The sequence below is a fragment of the Mobula hypostoma genome, chromosome 5 (genome assembly GCF_963921235.1).
Source record: "Mobula hypostoma chromosome 5, sMobHyp1.1, whole genome shotgun sequence".
In the NCBI taxonomy this organism is placed as follows: domain Eukaryota; kingdom Metazoa; phylum Chordata; class Chondrichthyes; order Myliobatiformes; family Myliobatidae; genus Mobula; species Mobula hypostoma.
In genome coordinates, this window is record NC_086101.1 from 165,797,528 (window position 1) to 165,825,515 (window position 27,988).

Sequence of the window (27,988 nt, forward strand, 5' to 3'; positions counted from 1 at the left end):
GGGACTTTAAGCCCCGAGTTATCCCAGTAATATTTGGAGATTCTCGAATGGCAATTGCAAGAGGTTCTAATGCAATATCAAATAATAAGGGACTAAGAGGACAACCTTGTCGAGTACCTCGAAAAAGAGAGAAAAGTAGCATTCTTGATTTCCAGACTGGAATGATTGATCTGGCTCTCGGCAAATTCTGGATTTCATGGTTCATCCAGGCCTTCTGATTGGGGTAAATTCTGAACAATTTTGTGGGGGCCACTCATCTACAGATGTTCTAATAAAGTCTGTTACAACTCTGGTGTAGTCATTGAGGTCCTCCAGATGAGTTCCTGTATGCAGCCCAGTCTACTGACTCAAGGCAATCCTGTAACCATTCCTCTGCATCCTGTGACCACCTCTTAGCTGTCTTGATCCATGCGCCTTTAGGCTTTGTTTGTATACAGGTAGCAGGAGTACAGCCAAGTAGTCTGATTTGCCAAAATGTTGTCTCGGAAAGGAATGATAGGCTTTCCCTGTCGTAGTGTAGTTGTGGTGAAGTGTGTTGGGACCTCTGAGGTAACAGGTTATATGCTGGTGATAATTGGGCAGGGTTTTCTCCACAGAGGCCTGGTGAAAATCGCTGACTATAATTTGAAGTGTGCCGGGGTGGGCTGTTTCTTGCCTGTAGACAATGTTGTGCAGTGTTGCGAATGCTTGTTTGTACTCAGCCACTGGTGGTATGTAAACTGCAAGGCAGGATCGCGGATGAGGCAAATAAAGTGGTCCATATTTAATCGTCAGGTGTTCTAAGTCAGGTGAACAAGAAGTCCACAAAACCCCAATGTCCATACATTAATGAGAATTGGCTAAAAATCACATGCTGCAACCTTTTTTCTTACCAGAGTTCACGGTTCGATCCAATCTGAAAATCATAAAACATTCTGGTTGGATAACTCAATCAAGCGTATTCGCAGTTAACCAAGTTTCAGTGCAACGGACAACTGAGATCTGCCTCATTTGTCTCTGATACAGCAGCCTTGCCCTGAGATCGTCAGTTTTATTTTCCAGTGACTCGAACCACATCGTCAGGTTCGCCAATGACACGACCGTGGTGGGTCTCACCAGCATGAACGATGAGTCAGCATACAGAGAGGAGGTGCAGCGGCTAACAGACTGGTGCAGAGCCAACAACCTGTCTCTGAATGTGAACAAAACAAAAGAGATGCTTGTTGACTTCAGGAGGACACGGAGCGACCACCCTCCGCTGAACATCGACGACTCCTCTGTAGAGATCGTTAAGAGCACCAGATTTCTTGGTGTTCACCTGCTACAGAATTTCACCTGGTCCCTCAACACCAGCTCCATAGCAAAAAAGCCCAGCAGCGTCTCTACTTTCTGCGAAGGCTGAGAAGAGTCCATCTCCCACCCCGCCGGCCCCCATCCTCACCACATTCTACAGAGGTTATATTGAGAGTATCCCGAGCAGCTGCATCACTGCCTGGTTCGGAAATTGCAGCATCTCGGATCGCAAGACCCTGCAGTGGATAGTGAGGTCAGCTGAGAAGATCATCGGGGTCTCTCTTCCCACCATTACAGATATTTACACCACACACTGCATCCGTAAAGCAAACAGAATTATGCAGGACCCCACGCACCCCTCATACAAACTCTTCTCCCTCCTGCCATCTGACAAAAGGCATCGAAGTATTCAGGCTCTCATGACCAGACTATGTAACAGTTTCTTCCCCCAAGCCATCAGACTCCTCAATACTCAGAGCCTGGACTGACACCATCCTACTGCCCTCTACTGTGCCTATTGTCTTGTTTATTATTTATTGCAATGCCTGCACTGTTTTGTGCACTTTATGCAGTCCTGGGTAGGTCTGTAGTCTAGTGTAGTTTTGTGTTGTTTTACGTAGTTCAGTGTAGTTTTTGTATTGTTCATGTAGCACCATGGTCCTGAGAAACGTCTCGTTTTTACTGTGTACTGTACCAGCAGTTATGGTCGAAATGACAATAAAAAGTGACTTGACTTGACTTGTTTACACATTCGCCGACAAGATGCTGGTTAGAGGAAGCCTCACCTGTCTGTGTTTCAGCCTGATTTGAATTTCGCCTCTCCTGTTGCATTTTCAGCCTTAATGTCGCTGCGTATAACTGCTCCTCATTTAACCGTCGAATATGAAATCTGAAGATCGTTGATATAATTTCATAGTCCATTGTTAAGAGGAAATTTATATGCTGCAGATTGTAGCAAAAGTAATTCAAAAGAAGTATACAGGTTTCCCCTGCCATCCGAAGGTAGAGCGTTCCTATGAAACGGTTCGTAAGCCGAAATGTCGTAAAGCGAAGAAGCAATTTTGTGAACGTTCGCAGACCCAAAAATAACCTACCAAATCATGCCAAACAACACACAAAACCTAAAATAACAGTAACATATAGTAAAAGCAGGAATGATATGATTAATACACAGCCTATATAAAGTAGAAATACTTTTCCACAATCATTGCCGGCACTGTTCTCCGTAGCGAAAATCTCACGCAAGCGCTGTTGGCAAAAACACTCTCTCCAGTAACCTTTAAGCTATGAAGCTGCCAAATCATACCAAATAACATGTAAAAATACACAGCCTATATAATGTAGAAATAATGTATGTACAGTGTAGTATCACTTACTGGAATTGGGAAGACAGCGCCGAGCACACTGATGATGGTGTGTTAGACTGAGTCGTCGCAAGCTGGGGTGGTGCAGTGGCCCCCACCCTCCAAGCCACCGACTGATACATTGCCGCGAAGCACGCAGGGGTGTAGCGGTAGCCGGAAGGCACCCAGCACATCTTTAAGAAAAAAAGCTGAAATAAACATGCTAATTAATTACGTGCCGCCCGACACGTAATTGTCAGCCCAGATCAGTGCCGATTGCATCGCCTCTGATCTGGGCCGACATTTACGTGTCGGGCAGCACCTAATTAATTAGCATGTTTATTTTGGCTTTTTTCTTAAAGATGTGCTGTGGGTCTCCCAGCTACCGCTGCATTCTCCGTGAATCAGTATCTGTCCATGGCCCGGGGGTTGGGGTGGTGGGACACTGGGGTGTCATCTCATTGTTGTCTGTTTCCATTAGTGCAGGCAGCTCGTCTTCTCCTATCTCTGCCTGCCTCGATGTCAAAGGTCGAGGTTTGTCATCTGCGGTGGCTGATGTGGAAGGCTTGCTTGACTGCTGAGCCTCGCGTATTTTTCTATCATACAGTTCTTTGTAAGCACTCAAACCATCCTGCAAATATCCCCTAAACCTAAACTTTCAAAATTAAAGTCGTACTTTATCATTGCAGCGAAAATCTCACGCAGTTGCTTCACGTTCATTTCGCTTCTGCCTTTTGTTTCGATGGTTATCCTTTCCTCTTCCAATTGCATCAGCTCTTCATCTATCAGTTCTTGGTCATGGGATGCCAAAACCTCTTCAACATCATCTTCGTCAGCTTCCACAAGCCAAGCTCACGTTGTCCTTACTTCGTTCACCACGATCGAAATGCTTAATTATGTCTAGTTTTACGCTAAGTGTAACACCCTTACGAGCTCTTTCAGGCTTTTCCGATACCTCAGAACTCATCTTGCAAACGGCTGCTCACAGGCACGTGTTTAAGCAATGCCGGCGAGAATCCGGGGGAGAGCAGCTGCTCGGGACGCACGCTGATTTTTTCGCGCGCTGATTTTTTTATCATGTGCTGATTTTTTTCCTAACAGTGATAACACCTTCTCTTAGCAACAACAGGGTACTAATGTAGGTCTTTCGTAACAGTGAGGTTTTGTAAAGCGAACGTTCGAAAAGCGGGGGACACCTGTATTTATAGGAAAACTGGTACAATTTTCTGAAGTCACCAATGCACTTCAGTGTCATCTTGAAACCTAATGTCGTTAGGTTGATGTAACTCCACACTCAACAGCTCTACTTTCTTGCATTTTTTTATATTAATATTTTTATTTTTATTACAAACAAAAAAAATACAGCACATCCGCAAAAACTGCAACCATAACAAAATCAAATTAAATCTTGAGCAGCAAAAGGGAGAAAAATATAAAGGCAAAAGTAAACATACACAGCAGAGGTGCACCACACCAAAAGCCATTGTCAATAGTAACCTTTGGTCACTTGGAGGATAAGACAATTGAATTAATAGTAACAGGAAGCAGAACTAAGACATAGGAGAGAGGAGCAGAATTTAGGTCGTGTCTGCTCCACTGTTCGATCATGGTTGACTTATTGTCCCTCTCAGTCCTATTCTCCTGACTTCAACCCATAACCTTTGATACCCTGACGAATCAAGAACCTGTCAACCTCTGCTTCAAATATATCATTCACCTGTCTATGGCAATGAATTCTACAGATTCACCACCATTTGGCTAAAGTGTCAGAAATTGTAAATTATTTTTGATCAGTCTTCATCAAAGAAGCACTTAAAACATCCTGATAAAAAGAGAATGTATTTTTAGCCAAACTTCCTCGAAAAGCAGGTAGTTAAGCTTAACTTACCTTTCTTGCAATTAATCTCTTTCTTTGCCTTTCATAAATTTTAAAAACTCATAAGAAAAACATAAATTTCTGTTAAAAATGGGATTTGATTTCTCTAAAGGTAGGCTTGGTCAGTATTGATTATAATTAATGCTATTTATAATATGTAAATTTATTGACAATGTTGAATAGTAAAGTTACTAAAAAACATAAGCCAAAGTAATATGGATAAAAAATATAGCCTAAGACACAATTTTATACAAGACTTTCTCATGCTGCATCTTGTCCTAGCATTTTACCCACTATATTTTCTTTCTTTTCTTCTCTGCTGCAGACTTGGCACAAAGGAAACTTGGATCACTAGTCCATGTAAACCCATTGATAAGTAACTTCCATTGTAAAGACAGACTTTTTGTGTGTCTGTTGTTGCACTAATGCAGTGAAATGACTCAGAAGATTGAAATTCTTCATCATTAACCTTATCAGAATTGTCCTTGGGCTGGGGCCTAGAATCCTCCTCTTCCAACTCATACACAGACATCCCACCTCTCCTGGAAGTTCCGGGAGTTATCGCATATTAATAGTGGCTCCCTGATGCCCGCAAATTATATACAATATCAGGGAAATCAATTTTTTTGAGAGAAAGCAAGAGAGCGCGAGAGCGACCACGAGAGAGAGCGCGAGAGCAAGCAAGAGAGCAAATTGATGGTGCTACCTCCCTGAAATGACTTTTTGCAGGGTGGGATGTCTGCTTACATCCTCTTCAAAAATCGTCACTTTGGACTGTCTTTAGAATGAAAAATTTGCTCCAATTTTCTACTACACGAGAGAGTTTGTTCGATCCGATAAGTCAGTCGGCAGTGTGTTAGGGGAAGTCAAGGGGTGTAATGAGGGAGGGAGAGGCTGACCTAACATCCCAAGCAGGGCGAGTCTATTCAATGCTTGGAAAATGCACTTCATGATCCGCATCGGCCTACTGGCCTCTCCTCTGTGCAGGACCGTGCTCACCAATGGTCAGCCTACCATCCTCCCCTTTGTGCAATACAGTGCTCACCAATGATCAACAGCCTCCCCTATCTTGCGGCCAAAATTGAGAATGGACTCAACCAAATTCTATTGCGCACTGCCACACTGGGCTGAGAGACCTCTAATGAGATTATTAGCCGGGGCTGCTCAGCCTTCGCCCACCACTCTGAGCGCTAGTGTCATGTGTTGTATGAAGTTCAAAGAATGATTTTTTTTAATCACAACCTCTCGCAGAACTCTAGGTTGAAGTATCCAGAGGTTTTAGCCACAGCTTTGGTCTCCAAATTTAAGGAGGATACAGTATATATATATATATATATATATATATATATATACACATACCTGAATATCCCTTTACTGAGGTAAAGAGAACAAAAATGTGATGCTATTGAAATGGACAAGATTTTGTGGGTATCTAGCAGGTGGGTTTTATGGGTATCTAGCAGGTGGATACTTAGAAAAAAGGGGCAGACTTAAAGAAAAGCAGGGATTTCTTCACTCAGATGGTCATGACTTTTTGGGACAGGGAGCTGTGGAGGCAGAGTCAAGAAATATAGTCAAGGTGGAGATTGACACAGACTTGAATTTGGGAAGGGAATGGGAAGGTGGTGTTGAGGATAAGATAGGTCAGCAGTGATCTTATCGAATGTCAGAGGGGTTTCAAGGCACTGATTTGGCCAACTCCTGCTCCTTTTCTTATTCTGATCCACTTTTCTCTGTCATAACCCAAGAGCGTAAATTTTTAAAATAAGTTTTGATTTAAGAGATTAGCTTTTCTCAGCCTGAGCACACACCCCTCAGCATCAGCGACTCCACAGTGGAGAGAGTGGAAAACATCAAGTTCCTTGGGGTGCAGATCTCGGACAATCTCACCTGGTCCAGGAACACCACTGGGATTGTGAAACGGGCCCAGCAGAGATTGCACTTTCTGAGGAAGCTTAAACAAGCATCACTCTCCACTAACATCTTAACTACATCCTACAGAGGCATGGTTGAGAGTGTGCTGGCCTTTTGCATCACAACCTGGTACTCCAGCTGCAGTGCTGTTGACAAAAAAGCCTTGCAGAGGGTGATTAGGGGAGCAGAGAAGGTTATTGGGGTCTCCCTACCTTCTGTCCAAGACCTCTTTCAGAGTCGATGCCTCGAGAAGACACGGTACATCATTAAAGACCCCTCAGACCCTCTCCATGAACTGTTCGTTCTTCTGCCATCAGGCAAACGTTACAGGAGCATCAAAACTAAAACCACAAGGCTACTAACCAGCTTCCTCCCACAGGCAGTCAGACTGCTAAATAGCTGCTCTACCTGACTCTGCTTTTGGACACTTCTAACTTGCACTGGACACTTATAACCTGATTTTAGCTGACATGTGGCTGTTGTGTTTTACTATTTATTGTTATGTTTATTATTTAGTGTTGTGTTTGTTATGTTATGATTGCACTGCTCCTGGGGAACGCTGTCTCATTCTGCCCGGCGGAGCTGATGTATGTGTAAGGGGGTTTCAACTTTTATGTTACTGCAGAGGCTAATTAAAATGGCCTCTTTATTATGTTAATCTGGGGAATGTGGCTTTGTTGTGTTAAATGCTGAGAAAGTTTGCGCTAGCAGCTTGTTTTAGTTTAGAGTGTGATAAGAAATATGTTATGAACCAATTGGGATAGTTGTTACGTTTTTGGTTTATTTGAAGATACTGTATGCGCGGGGTTTTGTGGGCAGAAGGCGGGAGAGCGAGACAGAGGATGGACGAGGTGCTGTGATGTCCGCTAACGGGATCGGACCCCGAGGAGGGCGTTCGGTGAGGAGACGGAGACGAACTCGTGTGGAGCGTCTGGTCAACCACCGTTGGTGGTCCCAGGCGGCTGATCGAGGTGGTCCGAGGGGTCGCAGGTTGAAGAAGAAGGTCCTTGAGCTCCAACTGTTTTGTGCACAAAGAGATTGAACTTTGATAAGTGTGGCACCTTTTATTTTCCTTTTATATTTTATTCTCTCTTAATTATATAGTTCTAGTAATATCTATAAACTGTAAATCATTTAATTGCATCTGGTGTATTGTCTGTTATTTGGGCGGGGTGGGGTACATCACACAACATCCACACAAACTAATTACCCAGTTTGGCGGGGCCGAGGCTGTTTCCCTAGACGACAGCGAGCCGAGCGACCCTGAGGGTGGCCGGGGGGGGGGGCTACATACGGTTAGAATGACAATAAAGTTTTTTGAATCTTGAAACTTGAATCTTGAATGTACATCAAAACATACAGTGAAATGCATAAATCAAATCAGTAAAGATTGTGCTGGGCACCCCACAAGGGTTGCCATGCTTTGGCTGCCAATGTGGCATGACCACAACTAACTAACCCAAATCGTGCATCTTTGAAATGTGAGTGAAAACTGGAGGAAACCCATGCAGTCACATGGAAAATGTACAAATTCTTTAGGCAGTGGCGGGAATTGAACACCAAATGTAAAGTGGTGCGCTAACCACTATGTTACGGTGCCAATATTTAAGGTTGTTTCAATGTGGAATATTCTGTTGTACACTGTGGTAGCATTGAATTTGAATTGAATTGACTTTATTGCTTACATCCTTCATATTAATGAGTAACAATCTTTACGTTATGTCTCTGTCTAAATGTGCAATTTATAGTAATTTATAATAAATAGTATGTACAACAGGACAGTCAATATAACATAGAAATACAGTTGTGTCAGCATGAATTAATCAGTCTGATGGCCTGGTGGAAGAGGCAGTCCCGAAGCCTGTTGGTCCTGGCTTTTACGCTGCAGTACCGTTTCTTGGATGGTAGCAGCTGGAACAGTTTGTGGTTGGGGTGACTCAGGTCCCCAATGATCCTTCAGGCCCGTTTTACACACCTGTCTTTTTAAAATGTCCTCAATAGTGGGGATAGGCTGCCTAGAAGGAGCTTTTACGTTTGCCCTGTGACTGCATGGGTTTCCTCCTGGGCTCCGGTTTCTTCCCACATTCCGAGGACGTATGAGTTGTGGTTAGTAAGCTGTGGGCATTCTGTGTTGGCTCCGGAAGCCAGGTGACACTCATAGGCTCTCCCCATCACATCTCCAACTGTGTTGGTCATTGATGCAAACGACACATTTAACAGTGTTTTAATGTACTGTATATGTAATAAATCTAAACTTTAAATTAGTGAAGTAGAATCCACAGAAGTTTTAATGAAATGATTTATATACTCAGGAATGGAATATTTCAGTGTATTGCAATAAATAGAACTGGTCCAATTAACTCGTAGAGAAAAACAAAGAAAGATGCCCATATACATGCAAATATATATCAATGCTTGTATAATTTTTGTTTCACACAATATAACAGATAACTGTTATTAAGGCAATAGACCTCAACAACTCAGACCACAAATGGCCTTCAATAGGCCTCAACAACACTTCAAGTTCCAAATGACTCTTGAACTACAGCAACTGTGTCTGTTGTCCATGCAATTTCTTCCTTTCCCGAGTTTATTAAAGCACCTGCCTCACCAAATATGTGTATCTGTTGACCAACTCCTTGTTTTAGGTGAGGAAAAAAAAACCAATCAGAATCCAAAGCCCTGAGCTGAAGCAGTATTTCATTCAATAAGAGAAAACACTTCGGGAAGACCAAGTAATGGAAGGCCCCAAACACAAATACAGTATGTACACTGCTCAGTCCAATATAGATGGCCTCCACAGTGTAGCCGGTTGCATTCCAAAAAGCAGGATGGTATCATGATTTCCTTTAACACAAAACTGTTGTCTATGCATGCATCATGAAACACTAGTTCAAATAGAATATATTTTGTACTAACTAATTTACTTTTTTTCACACATATCCCATGAGAGGGATTTTATAAATTTGGGAAGTGGTTTGTGAATTTTGTATGGGCAGTTTTCTGAAAAATAAATTGCTGTAGGGGGGAGGGGTCAACTGTACATCTCACTTTGATTGACAGGTGTCAAATACAATTAGTTGTTCACCGTATGTTTTACTATTTTGCGTGTGAACAAATGGTTCTACAGCATAATATATTTACGATGGGAGTGTATTTTAAGCTACAAGGCAACTATGACGTTCTTGATTCTTTCTATTCCCATGACGACATGTTGTTCAATGGTCTCCTCTACTGCCGTGATGAAGCCACTCTCAGGTTGGAGGAGCAACACCTAATATTTCGTTTGCATAGCCTCCAATCTGATAGCAGGAATATCGATTTTTCTAACTTACAGTAATTTCTCCCTTTCCCCCATTCTTTTTCAATCTCCTATTCTGGCTCACCTCTTACCCTTTCTCTTCTCACTTGCCCATCGCTTCCCTTTGGTGTCCCTCCTCGTTCCATTTCTCCCGTGGTCCACTATCCTCTCCTATCAGATTTCTTCCTCTTAAGCCCTTTATGTCTTCCACCTATCACTTCTCAACTTTTCACTTCATTCACCCCCTCCCTCCCCACCACCTACCTGGTAGGTGAGGCAATGTTAGTTAAATTTAGTGTAATTTGGCCTTGTGTTTGACAGAGACGTTGTGGGCCAAAGGGCCTGTTTGTGTGCTGTACTGTTTTATGTATTGGATAAGGTCACTCTGGAGGAGGTGGAAATGCCGAACAATTATCTGAAATTATTTGAGGAAAATGGAATGAAAAGTGCAAACGTGACTTAAAAATACTAGAGTTCTTACATATTTAAGCTTGATAAACACTTCATGTTGCTGGAGTGAAATATCCAAGGCAGTAAGTATGCAGGCAATGCCATATTACTTTTGGAAAGGTTTGCCATGTGGGTAAAGTCTTGTTCTCACATATCTTCTTTATCACTTTCCCATACTGTAGAGGATGGAATCTTGTTTATTGCTATCGGGAGCAGTGGTAATTACTTGCTATATCAATGCACAACAAACTGTGAGATAATACCTCTACAGCAGCTTAAAATATCCTGAGGCATAAATTGATGACTATGACCAGTGATTGGGTATGGATCTGCTGTTGTTGCTAAAGCTGTTGGTTCAGCTTGGGAAAAATCACCATTGGTGAAGATTTCCCATCAGTGATGTTAAGATAGAACTACTCTTTGAATTCTCTGGGATTTGGCTTCCTGTTACATGCATCTGTTCCTGCCTCCTTTTATTGTATTTGATGCTTTCAATCATGTTCTAACCCGGACCACACATTTGTGAGTCAAGTGAAAATTTTGCAAGAATCAGCTAAATCTCACTTTATGTTGAGAAAGTCTGACAATTAATTGAACACTTCAAAACATTTCTATCAACAAGACAGTAACCAGAAGGTGTGAACAAGCAACTAACATCCAAGCACCGAATAACCTCTGTAAACTTTACCCTTGAGTTTTTACTCTGGCTAATATACCATTGTTCTGAGTTGGGTCAGCTTGAGGCTGTTCGAAAACATATGTCAAAATGGCCAATGAAGGTTATCGTCTTTATATCCCTCAGAATTCTAAACCTAACAAGGGCATTACCACATACACCACAGTAATTCTGAGCAGAAGTTGTGGATCCTTTTACAGTTGTGTATCTTGCTCAAATAGTTTATCAGACAATTGACACTGTTCAGAATTTTGTATACGCAATTTGTAGTTTTTAAAATTCAGATGTCTACAATGTTTTTATTGTCTTACTTTAGCACATGTTATAGTAACTCCTTGATCTATGATTACTTACTGAATTTTTCTAAAACATAATTTTTGGGGGTAACTTCTATTTATGAAGCTCTTTTTGCTATAATGAGCAGAGTGTCTCTTGCCACATGTAGGAATACACTATACCCAAATGCCCACAATGCATTTAAACTCAGCCTTTGTATGAAATACTGCTTCCTGGACTGCACTGGCATCTCACGTGGCTCTCAGTAGGCATTCCCAGCAAAATGAATGCTAATTGAATCAATTCTAAAAAGGGTGTTGCATCAAGATTGTCTCTTCAACTCCTGCTCTATCACTTCCTGAGCTTTCTTATTGATATTACTCTTTCAGTCCTATTGATAGAGTGGTGATCTATTATTGAAGTGACTAGCTTCACGAACCCCAGAGTGACATGTACCCCACAGGGTCAATGCTGTCACAGTCAAAATGCATGAATCAAATGATCACAAATTGAGGAGTTACTGTAAATTTATTTTAAAAATAATTTATGTATTTGAAATAGTTTGGAAATGTACAATGCAAAATCTTGCCTTACAACTTTGTTTGCTTATTTTCTGATAGCCTAAAGGAAGTCATTAAAGACAAGTCAGTAAAACCTAAAGTGAATTACATTATGTCAAGCTCATCCTTCTCCATGTTGGCGGTTCAAAGTGAGGACTGTGGAATTATTTGGGAAACTGTTTCAAGTAGTCGGTGCTCCACACCATGGGCATCGGAAAGCACTGCCTCTGACGTTTACAGCATGGAAAGTACTCCTCTGAGCTCTCCACCAGGGAAAGTAATATTTATTACAGATGAACTGTCTCAGTGCTCATCTGTGAATGAGCATCAAAGCAATAAAAAGAGTAAATCTGAGAAGCATCGTGTAGAGGCAATGGATCTCAGGCCCGGGGACACCTTGGAAATGGCCAGAAATAACTTGTGTGTTTTAAGAACACAAGCAGACAAAGTTCAACAAGTTGGAATGGACAAAATGACAAATTCAAAATTGTTGAAGGAGACTAATAAGACAGAGGTTTACAGTCAACCGCTCGTAGAACATCGACCAGTATTGTCGAAATTAGCAAGAAAACCTAGTGAGGATGAAAATGTGATGCATGAAGTGTCAGCAACCTCTGAAGATGTTGTGCAACATCTTGCTCCAGTGCACTGTCGGAGGAAACATCATAAAAATACAGTAGAACAGAATGAAAATAGTGTAAAGCTGAAAGACAGTTGTTTAATCAATTCATTTTCAACAAGACCAGACCAGCAAGTTAGCATACCTCCAGCAAAACTAAGAAAGCAAGGAGAATCAGAAACTCTGAAACATTTCTCAGATACAGGACTTATTTCAGCATCACCAGAGTGCAAAGATTCAAGGCTGTCTGTAGAAACTAGTACAGAGCCTGTAAGAATTTCACATTCGAAAGAGACTTGTAAAGATACAGAGCTCTTCTCTTCACCTTCCAAGATGGTAATATCTAATGGAACAATACCTACAGGCAAGGGTGACTTGCAAAATATTAAAATTGCTTCAGATTACGGTCCGCCCTTTTCTCATGAAACATCTATTCCAGACTGTAAAAAATTAGCTTCTGACATGGAGCTAACATCTGTTCCATTTGAGGATAGATCACATTTAAATAGAAGTCCCGCTGGCAACACATTAACAAAAACAATACTTCATAGTTTTCCAGAGAAACAAGAAATTATGATAAAAGAGGATCAAGCTTACTCAATGGCAAATCCAGAAGTCAACTTCCTAGGGATGCCTATAACTATCAGTTCAGAGCTTATGAAGCCCATGGGAAGTGCAGAATCTGGAATACCTTATAAAGGCACAGATAATTTTGGATCAGTAATCAAAGATGAATGTGTAGAAGCTGCAGATGTAAACTTACAGAATTTATCTTTCACTCCAACTGTAGGGATGGTTGCAGGTATGGAAACACCTCAAAGTTCAGAAAGGCATGAAGCTGAGATACAGGAGAAACCATTTTACTCAATGGCAAATCCGAAGACATTGGAAGCGCCAAATGGATCCCTTCACAGAACACCTGAGGATGCTTGTCTCTCAAGGTTAGTGGATTTGGAAGATAAATTACAGCTTGAAGAAGATAGTAAAATTCAGAAAGCTGTGTTCAACATAGTGGCTGAAGGTTCTGAAATATTGAACATTATTGCTCCAGCAAACCTTTGTTCAGTGGACCAAGAGGAATGTCGCAAAATGCAGGACAACCTGTTGTATTTACAAGTCAATCCTAATATTGAAAAAAAATATTTTGAAGGTGATATTGCGAGCACAGATAGTTTTAATAGAATGAAGGATGCACAACAATCAAGCTTATTGGGTGCATCACAACATTGTGAGCAACACCCGAATCCTCAGAATTTATGGGACTCTTTCACTGTGGGAAAATCCATTCCTTCCTCTGTAGTGCATGCTGAACATATCCATGTAACTGGATCAAATCCTTCCAATGTGGCTGGGTCAAATCCCTCTGATGCGATTAGAACCAATCCCACTCATGAGATTGAGACACATGCTTCCCATCGACTTGGATCCAATCCTCATACTATCAGCTCTAATCCCTCTCATGGGAGCGAATCTAAACCCACATCAGTTGAGACACCCAATCCTTCCACCGCTACAGTATCCAATCCTACATCCACTGAACAGAGCACTGCAGTTGATAAGTCTGCTAAGAAGAGCGGAAGCAAGGAATATGATTATTTTGAAAAATATACTTTGGTGGATGAAAGAGTCCCCATTGATCCAGTTACAATAGGACACAAAGTCTTGGAATTACCAGTTCCAGAGGTAGAGAATCCATCTGTGATAAACCTGGAAATGGGCCTGAGCGCAGAAGAAAAAGAGCTTTTTAATTTTGATGAGTTTGATGTGTCTGGAAGTCCTGGAAGCTATGACGATACAACAGAATTTTCTGTACAAACACCCAAGCCTGAGCCATTGAGAAAAAGAGAGGAAGGAGATATTGCAGGTGTATTTTATCATAAGGAAGCTGGTTCGTTGCTCTTTGACACGACTGAAGGAATTCTTTCGCGCTCCCATAGTTTTCCAATTTCAACCAAGTTGGTTGACCTTACACTTCTAGAGGAACCACCTGCACTGGCATTTTATTATAAAGACCTCTATGAGGAAGCTAAGGGACGGAGAGACCAAAACAATGACCAGTCAGATGAGGACAGCAGTAATCCCGAACTTTCATTTCATTGTCATTCATCTGACACAGATGAAGGGAATGGATTGTACTTCGAGAAGTACATCCTGAAGGATGATATCCTAGATTTGCCAAGGGGAATGAAACCAGAGCAATCTCCTTGTTGGAGTGAAGCATTGCCGCAAAATGTTGCCGTTGAAGCAGAAAGAATTTCATTATTTTCGGAAAGTGAAGAGCAGTTTCCTGCAATAGACATTGATGAGGCAGAAGTTCCAATGCAAGAAAGAGATTCTGAAAAAGTATTGGAGCTACAGAAAGAATATGAAGAAAAATCAATGGAAGAACATGAAGATCAAAAAGTTTTGTCAGAAACTCTATCCGTAACATGTGAGAAAGTTTCAGAAGAATTAAGTATGGCAGTTGAGCAAAAGGAAGAAAATGCTAATGAAATGGCAAGTAAGGAAACACTGGATATTCAAACATTCCCTGTTGAGGAAACACTTTATGTAAAAGAAAAACTTTCCGCTGATGTTGAAGATCACTTGGATACAGGGCATCTTGTCAATCTAGATTATTCATTTGACAAATACGGAAATCTCTCCAGTGAAACAGGATTAGACATTAATTATAATTTGCCAGCACTAGAAATTAAAGATACTCAGGAATGTGTGTCCAGTAAGAAGGCAGATATTTATCAGAATGAATTTGATATTTTGGAGAAGGAACAATCTGTTGAACAAAAATTCAGAATTGAAGATGAACAAGCTCCTGCTGAATTGGGACAGGAAGCTGACCAGGAATGCATTAAACCATCCAGAAATATTGAAGATACAGCACATGATGAAATAATCATTGGGGAGCACATTTTAGAGACTGAAGAAATAGCTCCACAACCAGGGACAGAAGAATATGGGAAGACAGACTATACAGCAAGAATGGATGAAGAAATCTGTAAAGGTGTTCAGAAAGAAGACTTTGGTCTTAATGATAGGACATTACATTCAGAATCAACTGAAATTCCAATACCCGTTGATGAAATGGAAACTTCAGATGTTGAAATAATTGATTTACAGAGTATTGAAAGCATTTCTAAGGAAAAGGTTAACATTGAAACCGAAGACCAAAGAAAAACTATAGATGAAACAGGTTTTGAAGAAAACAATGATGTGACTCAATCTGAAGTCAATAATTATGAAATTATTCCAGCTTTTACTGAACAATTGCAGGAAGAAGAGTGCCTTACTGGTGACACAGTGCAACCCATGCAAAACAAGTATGAGTCACCCAAGATGCCATCAAATGAGATACTTACTGATGTAATAACTTATGAGCGAGAGTCAAAGCATATTTTTGATGATATTCAAACTGAGCAAGATGCTCACAGAATAATAAGTGAAACACAAGATCATGAAATTGAGGTTCCACAACAGCATTGCCCTCTAGAGCTGATCCAGAATAAGGTGGATATCAATGATAAAGCTTATCTTCATGACAGCTCAGAGGATTTACTTGTGAAAGATGTAGAGGAAGAATCCAAAGATTTGTCTTTAATGGAAGATGTGAAAATTATTGAGGATGAAAGAAACCAGGCAGAACTTGATAGTCTGGAATTTACAGATAAAGAGTTGGAAGAAATTAATCAAGAAGAAACTCAAGAATCGAGTCTCCAGAAGACAGTAGGAGAGGATATAGTTGCAGTAATCCCACAGAAACCACCAAAGCCAGCAGACACCTATTGTGTTACCTGTGGGCTTCCAATCTTTGCAATTGATAAACTGTTTGGAGAACATCAAGATCATGATGTCATCTCAATAGATGCAGCTGTGGTGAACCTAAAGGTGAGAAATGTTATGTTAAATAAACCCACATTTAGATCACCTTGCACATTGAAGCATTCATCCCAAATTGCAGCCTTCCAGTGAAAATTTATTTCTGTGGCACTTGATTGGTTAAAAAAAAAGTTCAATACTTATTAAATGAATAGAAAGATAATTATTGGCTACTAATACTGTAAACTAAGCAAAATTATCTAACTTCAAAATTTTCCTTGTGTTGTTTTATTCCTTATACTGATGTTTAAAATGTCTAGTTGGAAGGAATACATGCATTGCCTAAATGTTTTGATGAGCCATTTACAAATATAAGAAAACTTGACTCTATTGGGGATATCAGTTTAGTAGTTATTATCAATTAATCATGCAACAATCTCCATTCTGCCTGAAACTTGTTGTAACAGGCACCCAAAAATAAGGGCATCAGGCAAATAGTGGAGAGGGGTTATTGAAATAGGGAGATAAATGGAGCCAACAGGAGTAGCTTGTAACAACAGACCAGTATAGGTTGCCAGGTCTTAAGAACCTGAGTTACGGGGAATGGTTGAACAGGTTAGGACTTTATTGCCTGGAGCATAAGAGAATGAAGGGAAATTTGACAGAGGTATACAAAATTATGAGGGGTATAATAGGATAAATGCAAACGTGTTTTTTCCTCGCTAATGTTGTGTGAGACTAGAACTAGAGGTCAAGAGTTGAGGGTGAAAGCTGAGATGTTTAAGAGGAACATTAGGGGAACTTCTTCACTCAGAGGGTGGTGAGAGATTGGAAAGAACTGCCAGCACATTGGTGAATACAGGTTTGATTCCATCATTTAGAAAAGTTTGGATACATACATCGATGGGAGGGGTTTGGAGAGCTATGGTCCAGATGCAGGTTGATGGGACTAGGCAGAATAATAGTTTGGCATAGACTAGATGGGCTGAAGGGCTGTAGTGCTGTATGATTCTATCATTGCTTATTATCAATCATTACAAATGAAATCCTAGGATTCAAACTCTATTTCATGAAGATATTGAAATACTGTTATTTATTAATTTTCTATATATCTGCACAATACAGCTGTGGTTGAAACCTGAAACAGTAAATGTGTTGATGTCTATTAAGCAGATTGGCACAGGAACAGGCAGGTTAACCATTAGTCTGTCAGGAATGCAATGGCTCTGCTGCCCAGTTATTATCAAAGCAAGGAGCAATACCTTTGTGTCATGCTCCTTGTGAGTATTCAATTACGCATACTTGGGCGTTATGGATAATTTGGATGATGATGACATGGGAATGCCAGATGCAGATAGTTTACTGCTTAAGGAAATTACTGATCCAGCTAACGGATTGAATTCATCTCCTAACTAGAATCTCAGTCAATAAAACATATTCACACTTAAAAAAAACTCAAAAGGCAGTAACTAGGACTGCTTTTTCCTTTGATCGCCAATGATCATGTATTGTATACAGTGTATACCACGCCTTTAATTCACATGGTGAATTTTGGTTGAACAAATAATAGGCATACAATAAGTACAATAAACATCATTACAAGATTGTCTTCTCAAATTATCAAAGTACATTTATTATTAGTGTCACCATATAGTATCAGAAGATACATTTTCATGCAGGCATTCCCAGGAAAAATCCCAAGAATATTGTTTACCAAAATGTCTACCACACATTGTAGGACGAAGTGTGTGCCTACAAATGTTCACGTGCCGAGATTTTAATGATTGGGTATCAGAGACCTAACAAGTAGTTAAGAGTATTCTTGAAGGGTGCCATATGTTGTGACTGTGATCAAAGTTACCAGGAGACACTGAAGCTGGTGAGATTGAAGTCTTTATTCAGCACAACAAACTGGCATCATTGGAAACACTCTTGGTAGAGGCTTGCCTGACCCAATATCACATGACATTTTTATATGCTAAAGATCAAAGGTAATGGCAGGACAAGTCTATAGTTACAATGTGTCCACAATGCTTCCTTTGAATTACATATAATTTTCAAACACACAGATCTTCACACCAACACTCCAGACACTCAAACTGAATGTTAATCACCACTGGCTCTGGCTGCATTCATGCTTATGCTTCCATTTCAGGTCAATAAAGTATTTATATGTTTGCAATCAACCCCAGTCCGCAGCTCCAGGAACATCATTGTTCTGAGCTGCATTTTAAACTCAATCTACAACCCACATTCAGGTCCGAAGACTGGTTACTGTTCCAATTAATATTTGCTGTATTACATTACTCCAGAATGCGCCCTAACAGCCCCTCCTCTTGGCCCCCCTGGACAAAAATAATTTTGATCCAGGAAAGACCAAACCTTAAGGATCTAATCAAGAAAGGCAGCAAAAGTGTCCTGTACTTTGGACTCTCTTCGCCAATTACCTGTCATATCCCCATGTGCTTCTACATCTACACTACCATCCCTGATGGCTAACTACAAACTCAAGCAGAGATGGTACTGTGCCAGGGCAGCATGGTAACGTAGTGGTTGGCACAACACTTTACACTACAGGTAACCTGGGTTCAATTCCCACCACTGCCTTCAAGAAGGTTGTACGTTCTCCATGTGACTGCATGGCATTCCTCTGGGTGCTGTGGTTTTCTCCCACAGTCCAGAGACTTGCTGGTTGGTAGGTTAATTGGTCATGGTAAATTGTCCCATGATTAGGCTAGGATTACTCTGGGGATTGCTTGGCAGTGTGGCGAAGGGATAGAAGGGTGTATTCCACTCGGTATCTCAATAAATAAATAAATAAAATTGACGAACAGTCTTTAAAATGCAGCTTTGTCATTGACTGTTGTCTCCTTCCCTGCTGGCCGATTGTGGTTTAATCACATTCTTTGTCTCTGCTCCTCATTCTCTGATAACTTAAGACTCAACAGTGGCTATCAGTGGCTCTTTGGTCAGACTCACAGGCAACAGTTCACAATCCATACCCTGACAAAAGACTGTCAGAATCTGACAACTAGTCTCTCAGACCCTTTAACTGATGTACAGGAGGGGTTGGATGGTCTCTAATTACTGCGAGGACCTCACCCTGATGGCGCCCCCTTCTGGATTGCCCATTCAATCACTGGCCCAAGCACTGAAAGAGTCCAGTTTATTTGTTTTCATTCCCTATTCAGGCTAGAGTGACTGTAATTTCTTCTCTTAGTCTGTCATGCTGTCAAAGTTGTGGAACCTGATGTCCCTGTAAACTCAGATCCCTTCCCATCTATTTTCCCCAGTGGTTTTCTATTCTGATCTATACATCTGCCTCCAGAAACCAGCCTTCATTACAGTGTATAGTGGCCATTATACTTTAACAGGCAGTTCATAGCTTGCTACCACACTTTCGGTGTCTTCTGCATTTGTGTTTATTATGGGTCTGCTTCAGACAGGTGCAGTCAGATCTGATGCAGCTAGCTGGGGTTCATCACTTAGGTTCTTTGCAATGACACTGTTAACAGGTACCTTGATCCCTCGCTCTGTCTGTGAGTTTCACCGGAGACCAGTGTTTCCACGGGCTACCTCATCAGGTTTGCACACAACACAGGTGTCATTGGTTAAACGTCCCATCTGGGGTCCAATCTATCGTGGAGCAAACCGTTCCTTTTCATGACTTGATCATGGGAGGACTATCTCTTCTCTCTCAGCAGCAATGTGTTGCTGCCGTTTTGCTCGGTCCCTCATTGTGTTACCCTGGTTACAGTGGTCCTTCGCATCTCTGTATAATCTCATTAAATTGGCATTTGTAGTTTCTTCCTGTACACTTGTAGTTACAGTTGCCTCTTGTTCTTCTGCTTCCCTCCTTGCACTGAGTCTGCCTACTCATTCCCTTTCTGCTCCGAATTATCCCCTTTCTGTGAGCCTTTAATCACTGCTGCCTCCTCTGGCAGCTGCATGACTTCCGACAGCTCCTGGCTGTGCTTGGCCCCTACCCTTGGGACCTCCTGACATGATTCCCACACATTGCTCTGTTTCACCTCGCTGCTTGGGGCTGCTGTTACTCTGTGGGCCATGCTGGTTGTTTTGTGGGTCACACATGTTTGCTGTTCCTGTCTTGTCCATGTATTTCATCCTTTTTCTGAGTCTATGATAGCACCTGCCTTAATCACTGTGTCTGGTACTTTCATGTTTGGACACACCCAAAATCTCTTGGAAGCTGCAGTCCCTCAATCTCAAGTACCTGAGGTGACTTCTCTCCACCCTCATTGTTTCATTTCCTGTAATGGTAATGTAAATCGCCTTTCTGGTCATGGACAAGGGTAGATCAGTTATCGATTCTGACGACCCTGTGTCCAACTTTTCACATTGCTGGTTTATTAACCTCTTGTGTACATCGATGGATGACCGTCTCTGGCAATAAAGGCTGTAGCCAGCTGTTTGTCTGACCTCACCAGCTCTGTAATGTGGTTGGCAGTTAAATAGGAACAAGAGGGCGCTGCTGTGGAGTCTGCCTGTTTTGGTGAGTAATCCTCACACCTTCCTCTCTCTTCAGAACACTGCCTCCAACCATGGCCAATAGGCCATAGCTGTAACACATTATCTCCTTTATCCTTCCACCTCTATTCCAGCAGTTCCTTGCTAAGTGCTCTGGATATTGGCACACAAAGCAAGTCCTCTGATATTATTGCGGAGTAGGTTGGTCCCATCGCTATCTTCAAATCTAAAACTTCCCGCTGAGCGAGCTCAGGCCCTCCTTCAGCATTTTCAGGAAGACTGGGTCATTCCTCCCTGGATTATCCAACTCTGAATACTCCTCATACACTCGATATTTACGTTCTGCACGAACCACGGCAGGCGCACCAGCTCTCTGAAAAACTGACATTATTTTTCCCCAGTTACTCTCACCTCCCCCCATCACTGCCTCACTTTCTCCTTAAAGAATTGATATCCCTTGTCATTGTTAGTATTCCCCATAGTTGGCTATGTACCATCCTGCACCCCCTGGACCATACTGGCCCACATATTCCTTGGGCACTTTGCTTTTGCTAACACATGTATATCTTTGGGGTGCATCTGGTGAACTTCAACCATTTGCTGAGGCTTGCGCCAGAATTCTGTATTCCCACAGGCAACTTTGGCAGGGTAGCTCTGACAAAATGCTTTGCTCTCCCCTCCCTAGGAGTGAAGACCTTGTAGATGGTCATAATTAGGGTGAAGGACTGGCTTTGGTTATCAGGGTTTTCAACCTGATGTTGCCTGACTTCATCGGTGCCACCCTGACAGATATATCTAGATATTTCCTCTCCCTCAAGTATCTCCACACTAATTACCACAATATGCAAAATATAAATGGAAGATAAAAATGAATCAGTACATACTTAAAACCACAGGGTGTGTACTCTGCAATCCGCCACTTATGTGTGTTTGAACTTGTACTTTATCCTTAGTATTTGACTGTTATACCAAAGTTACAGACTTTTTCTTAAAAAAACAAACACATTTGTATATGAGTCTGGTACTATACAGTTCTCCAGATGAGTACACATGCACCCCACTGGGGTTCCAAATGGTTAGTATCCACCACTGATAGCCCTGCCTCACCAAATTTGCCAAAACTGTCTGGTCTCTTACACAAACCCTACTTTTATATCTACCAGTTCAGCTCTCTGTCATGTTCGTGATACTTCGTGATCCCATGATTATTGATCTGAACAGATCTACTGCTGAGTCTTAAGAGGACTGCTGAGATCACTGGCACACAATGGGCCATGAAAGTAACCTGGATGAGCCCCCAGATGTGACTATGATCAAAGTCACCATAAGACACTGAAGTTAGGGATATAGAAGTCTTTATTCAGCACAACAAGCAGGCGTCATTGTAGACACTCTTGGTAGAGGCCTTCATGATTCAATATTACATGACATTTTTATATGCTAAAATGGCAGAACAATTCTATAGTTACAATGTATTCACAATGCTTCCTTTGAATTACATATAATTTTCAAGCACCTAGATCTTCATACCAACAGTCCAGATACCCAAAGTGAATGTTAATTGCCACTGACTCTGGGTTGCATTCATGAATATGCAGACATCTCAAGTCAATGGAGTATTTCTTGGTTTGCATCTGACCCAGGTCTGCAGCTCCAAGAAAACCATTGTTCAGAGCTGCATTTTATTCTCAACCTACAATCCACATTCAGGTTTGTAGAATGGTTGCTGTTGAAATTAATATTTCCATAACTCCAGATTACACTCTAACATCATAATTGTAAAGGCCAGTGAGTGCAGTGGTTGTGACAGGGCTTAGTTTTGACCCACTGTGGTATTTAACTAGTTCCAAACAATTGGTTTCAGAGATCATACATTTCCATCTAGGAATTGTCCAAACCACAAGTTACGGGGTAGGAGAACCCTCTCGTGATTAAACTGATGATGGCCTTGTTGTTAATTAGTATTTACTTTGAAAATTTACTGTAATAATATCACAGTGGTTTATGATTGTACATCATTCAACTTGGATATTGCCTTGTTCTTGGTACAATGAATATGTGGAATTGTTGTCACTTCTAGTAGATATACACAATATAAAAAGAGCTATTTTATTTCAGTAAAGAACAGAAAATGTCCCTCTGCAGCCAAACTCACAATATTTGACCCAATGTATTCTGTTTAATTAGTGGTGTTGTGGATTGTGTAGAGGATTGTCGAAGATTGCAGAGAAACATTGATAGGACGCAGAAGTGGGCTGAGAAGTGGCAGATGGAGTTCAACCTGGAGATGTGTGAGGTGGTACACTTTGGAAGGACAAACTCCAAGGCAGAGTACAAAGTAAATGGCAGGATACTTGGTAGTGTGGAGGAGCAGAGGGATCTGGGGGTACATGTCCACAGATCCCTGAAAGTTGCCTCACAGGTAGATAGGGTAGTTAAGAAAGCTTATGGGGTGTTAGCTTTCATAAGTCGAGCGATAGAGTTTAAGAGTCATGAGGTAGTGATGCAGCTCTATAAAACTCTGGTTAGGCCACACTTGGAGTACTGTGTCTAGTTCTGGTCACCTCACTATAGGAAGGATGTGAAAGCACTGGAAAGGGTACAGAGGAGATTTAGCAGGATGCTGCCTGGTTTAGAGAGTATGAATTATGTTCAGAGATTAAGGGAGCTAGGGCTTTACTCTCTGGAGAGAAGGAGGATGAGAGGAGACATGATAGAGGTATACAAGATATTAAGAGGAATAGATAGAGTGGGCAGCCAGCGCCTCTTCCCCAGGGCACCACTGCTTAGTACAAGAGGACATGGCTTTAAGGTAAGGGGTGGGAAGTTCAAGGGGGGATATTAGAGGAAGGTTTTTTTACTCAGAGGGTGGTTGGTGCATGGAATGCACTGCCTGAGTCAGTGGTGGAGGCAGATACACTAGTGAAATTTAAGAGACTGCTAGACAGGTATATGGAGGAATTTAAGTTGGGGGGTTATATGGGAGGCAGGGTTTAAGGGTTGGCACAACATTGTGGGCCGAAGGGCCGTACTGTGCTGTACTATTCTATGTTCTATGTAAATATTCAGATGAAATTATTGCTAGACATCTAATGTTTATTGATAGCACTGCCTAATTGCTTGCTATAATATCTAAAGCTGCTGGTTATTTTCTGGAATATTACTTATGGTCTGTGTCATGTTTATCTCTATCTGCCATTTTAATTTCAGAGAGTAATGTGATTCAATTACGTCAGCTAACAGCTGTAAATTCTCAAGTTGTCTGTTTGCTTCAATTGTTTTGCCTTCTTAAGCTACTTTCACAGCAAAATTCCACATGAGAGATGGAGTCAGATAGGATTGGAACAGAGATGGGAATAGATTGGAGTATGAAAATGATCGGCTTCTGCATTCAATATGAAAATGATAAGCCTCTGTGTTTAAAGTGGAAATGATAGACCTTTGCTGCCTGGATGCTGAAAAGTATCCAAAATAACAGATATCGAAGTAACACACTTGGCAGTGTGGAGGATCAGCGAGATCTTGAGTCTATGTCCATAGGACACTCAAAACTGCTGCACAGGTTGACAGTGTTGTTAACAAGGCGTATGGTGTGTTGGCATTCATCAACTGTGGGATTGAGTTCAAGAGCCGTGAGGTAATGTTACAGCTATATAAGTCCTTGGTCAGACCCCACTTGGAGTACTGTGTTCAGTTCTGGTCACCCTTCACTATAGGAAGGATGTAGATACTATAGAGAGAGTGCAGAGGAGATTTACAAGGATGTTGCCTGGATTGGAGAACGTGCCTTATGAAAATAAGTTGAGTGAATTTGGCCTTTTCTCCTTGGAGCGTCAGAGGATGAGAGGTGACTTGATAGAGGTGTATAAGATCACAAGAGGCATTGATTATGTGGATAGCCAGAGGCTTTTTCCCCAGGGCTGAAATGGCTAACACAAGAGGGTATCATTTTAAGGTGCTTGGAAGTAGGTACAGGAGGGATGTCAGGAGTAAGTTATTTACACAGAATGCAGAGTGGTGGGTGTGTGGAATACACTACTGGAGACAGTGGTGGAGATAGACACAATAGGGTCTTTTAAGAGCCTCTTAGATAGGTATATGGAACTTAGACAAACAGAGGACTATGTGGTAGGGAAATTCTAGGCAGTTTCTGGAGTAAGTTCTGTGGTCGGCACAACATTGTGGGCTGAAGGGCCTGTAATGTGCTGTAGATGTCTATGTCTATGTTCTATAACCCAGGAAACATTCAGGGGATCGAGCATTTTCTGGAGAAAGAAACAATTAATTACCCTGATATTAATAGGTGGGCTTGATGAGCTGAAGAGAAGGGTGCAAATTTAGTGTGGTTGTAACTCTAGAGTGATTTTTGTAGAGTGCGTCCTTTGGCAGGGGAACGTAGGGATGTTGGAGGAAAATTTGAGTAGCCTGCGCCAGCGCAGAAGTGAGCCTCCCCTCCACTGACTCTGTCTACCCCTCCCACCTGGTCATTCTCACCTCCTCCCACTGGGCAGAATGTACAAAGGCCTGAGAACATATACTGCTGGGCTCAAGGATACCTTTTACCCTGCTGTTATAAGACTCTTAAACAGAGACCTTTTGGGCCAAAGATGAACTCTCAATTTCCTCGTCTACTTTGACATGACCTTTGCACTTTATTTCTCCACCTGCACTGCACTGTCTCTGTCACTGTAACGCTTGTTCTGCATCACACATAAAATACTGGAGGAACTGCATCTATGGAAATGAAGAAACAGTTGACGTTTCGGGCCAAGAGCCTTCTTCAGGACTGAGAAGTAAAGGGGAATAAGAAGGTGGGGGGGAGGGGCAAGGTAGCTAGAAGGTGATGGGTGAAGTCAGGTGGGTGGGAAAGATAAAGGGTTGGAGATGAAGGAATCTCATAGGAGAGGAGTGTGGACCATAGGAGAAAAGGAAGGAGAAGGCAAGTGAGAAGAAGAAAGAGGACAGAGTGAGGAATAGAAGAAGAGGGGAGAGAGAAATAATTTTTTTTTACCATAAGGAGAAATCAATATTCATGCCATCAGGTTGGAAGATAACCAGACAGAATACAAGATGTTGCTTCTTCATCCTGAGGGTGGCCTCATCTTGGCACAAGAGGAGGCCATGGACTGACATGTCAGAACAGGAATGTGAATCGAAATTAAAACCTGGAAAGTTCCACTTTTGGCGTATGGATTGGAGGCACTTGAAAAAGTGGTCCTCCAACTTACAATGGATCTCATCAGTGTTGAGAGGGCAGCATTGGGAGCATTGGATACGATAGACAGCAGCAGCAGATTCACAGGTGAAGTGTTTTCTTACCTGGAGGAACTGTGTGGGGCCCTGAGTGGAGGAGAGGGAAGAGTGAACGGGCAGGTGTAGCACCTTGGCCGCTTGCCGGGATAAGTGCTGGGAGGGTGATGAGTTTTCTTCTTACCTTTAATAGGTATGTAGGAGCTGCAGTAGGCCATCCTTGTACTTATGTTTGGAAATATCTGTATGGAGAGCATACAAATAAAAGCTTTTCACTGTAATCCCATTACATGTGACAATAATAAACCAATTTCCAATCAAAGGGGATTTATGAGTTCTGGGAGAACCATGAGTAGCTTTTCAAGCTGCTCATGATTTGCAGGTAATATTGTAAACACACTTGCGTCTTCTCCTGAGCTGCTGGGTCTAGGAAGCCTGAATGGCCAATGTTGAGCCAGTATGAATAATTGATTGTGAGGTCCCCAGCTTTATTGTAAAACTTTGGTTCCTTCACCCCTGTCCCACTTTTATAAACCCTGCAAAGTGGGTGGGCTTGGGACTGAGAATTTGAAAAAACTCACGTGACCCTCTATCACCCATATCATCAACTCCCTCCAGTGATGTTGTTTGAACTGTTGTGTCTTTTCTGGAACTTTCTGTTTTTTTATGTAAGTTTGATACACTTTGGAAGGTTGAGCTTGAAGGCAGAGAACAAGGTTAATGGCAGGGTTCTTAGCAATGTGCAGGAGCAGCAGGATCTTGGGTCCATCTTGTCCATAGTTCGCTCAAAGTTGCTGCTCAATTTGATAGTGCGGTTAAGAAATCATATGGTGTGTTGGCCTTCATTGGGGGATTGAGTTCAAGAGCCCCTGGTTGAACTACACTTATGTTAACTACTATTATGTTCAGTTCTAGTGGCCTTATTATAGGAAGGATGTGAAAGCTTTGAAGAAGACACAGAGATTTACCAGCTAATTGGGGAGGACATACTTTTATGGTGATTGGAAGAAAGTATAGAGGGATGTCAGAGGTTTTTACAAGCAGAGTGGAAGGTGCATGAAATGGACTGCTAGGAGTGGTGGTAGAGGCAGATACATTAAGGACAATTAAGAGACTCTTAGATAGACACATGGACGAAAGGGAAATGGACGCCTATTTGAGAGGGAAGGGTTAGATTGTTCATGGAGTAGGTTCAAATTCGTTTAATTGTCATTCAACCATACATGAATACCATGAATGTGGCTAAATGAAAGAGTGTTACTCTGGGGCCAAGGTACAAAACACAGTACCAACAGTCATACACAGCACAAGGCACATGCAGCACATACTGTATAAGATAGCAAGAACACCTAAGATATTAGTAAAATACAGTCACACAAAAGATGTATAAATAAAATTTGTAAAATTATTTTTAAGAATATGTAGTTCAAGACCCTGAGTCCATGATTGTTGTGGCAGTCTGCAGCCAAACACAATATGGCTTGCCTTCTGCTGAGCCAATACTGGGGAGCAGCACTGGCTCCAGTTTGGATGCCGTGCCACGCTGGGAGTGCACCGACTCTAACACCTTTCTCCTGGGCGACTGTAAACTAGCGACACCGCTGCTTGGAGTAAACCGTCTCCAACGCCTCTCTCCTGGGCGACTGTAAACTAGCGACACCGCTGCTCGGAGTAAACCGTCTCCAACGCCTCTCTCCTGGGCGACTGTAAACTAGCGACACCACTGCTCGGAGTAAACCGTCTCCAACGCCTCTCTCCTGGGCGACTGGAAACTAGCGACACCGCTGCTCGGAGTAAACCGTCTCCAACGCCTCTCTCCTGGGCGACTGTAAACTAGCGACACCGCTGCTCGGAGTAAACCGTCTCCAACGCCTCTCTCCTGGGCGACTGTAAACTAGCGACACCGCTGCTCGGAGTAAACCGTCTCCAACGCCTCTCTCCTGGGCGACTGGAAACTAGCGACATCGCTGCTTAAAGTGCACCGGTTCCAACACCTCTCTCCTGGGCAACTGTAAACTGGCGACATCGCTGCCTGAGGCCTGGTTCTCGCTGAGACCAAGACCACACAGCTCCTCCGCTGTCCTCCCCTGCTGTCCGCACTAAATCAGTGAGTCGGACTTGCAGTGTCTGATGTCCAGTGTTATGATTAC

General features: G+C 42.0%; 1 protein-coding gene across 2 annotated transcripts in view; it reads left to right on the plus strand.

Annotated features, from left to right (window-relative positions):
- Positions 1–27,988, plus strand: part of cmya5 (cardiomyopathy associated 5) — a 112,596-nt gene that overhangs the window by 13,168 nt on the left and 71,440 nt on the right. For both annotated transcript variants that reach the window (XM_063049332.1, XM_063049333.1), the window contains exon 2: positions 11,729–16,169. In XM_063049332.1, coding sequence (XP_062905402.1) covers positions 11,729–16,169 — 4,441 coding nt within the window. The remainder of the gene's footprint in view (positions 1–11,728; positions 16,170–27,988) is intronic.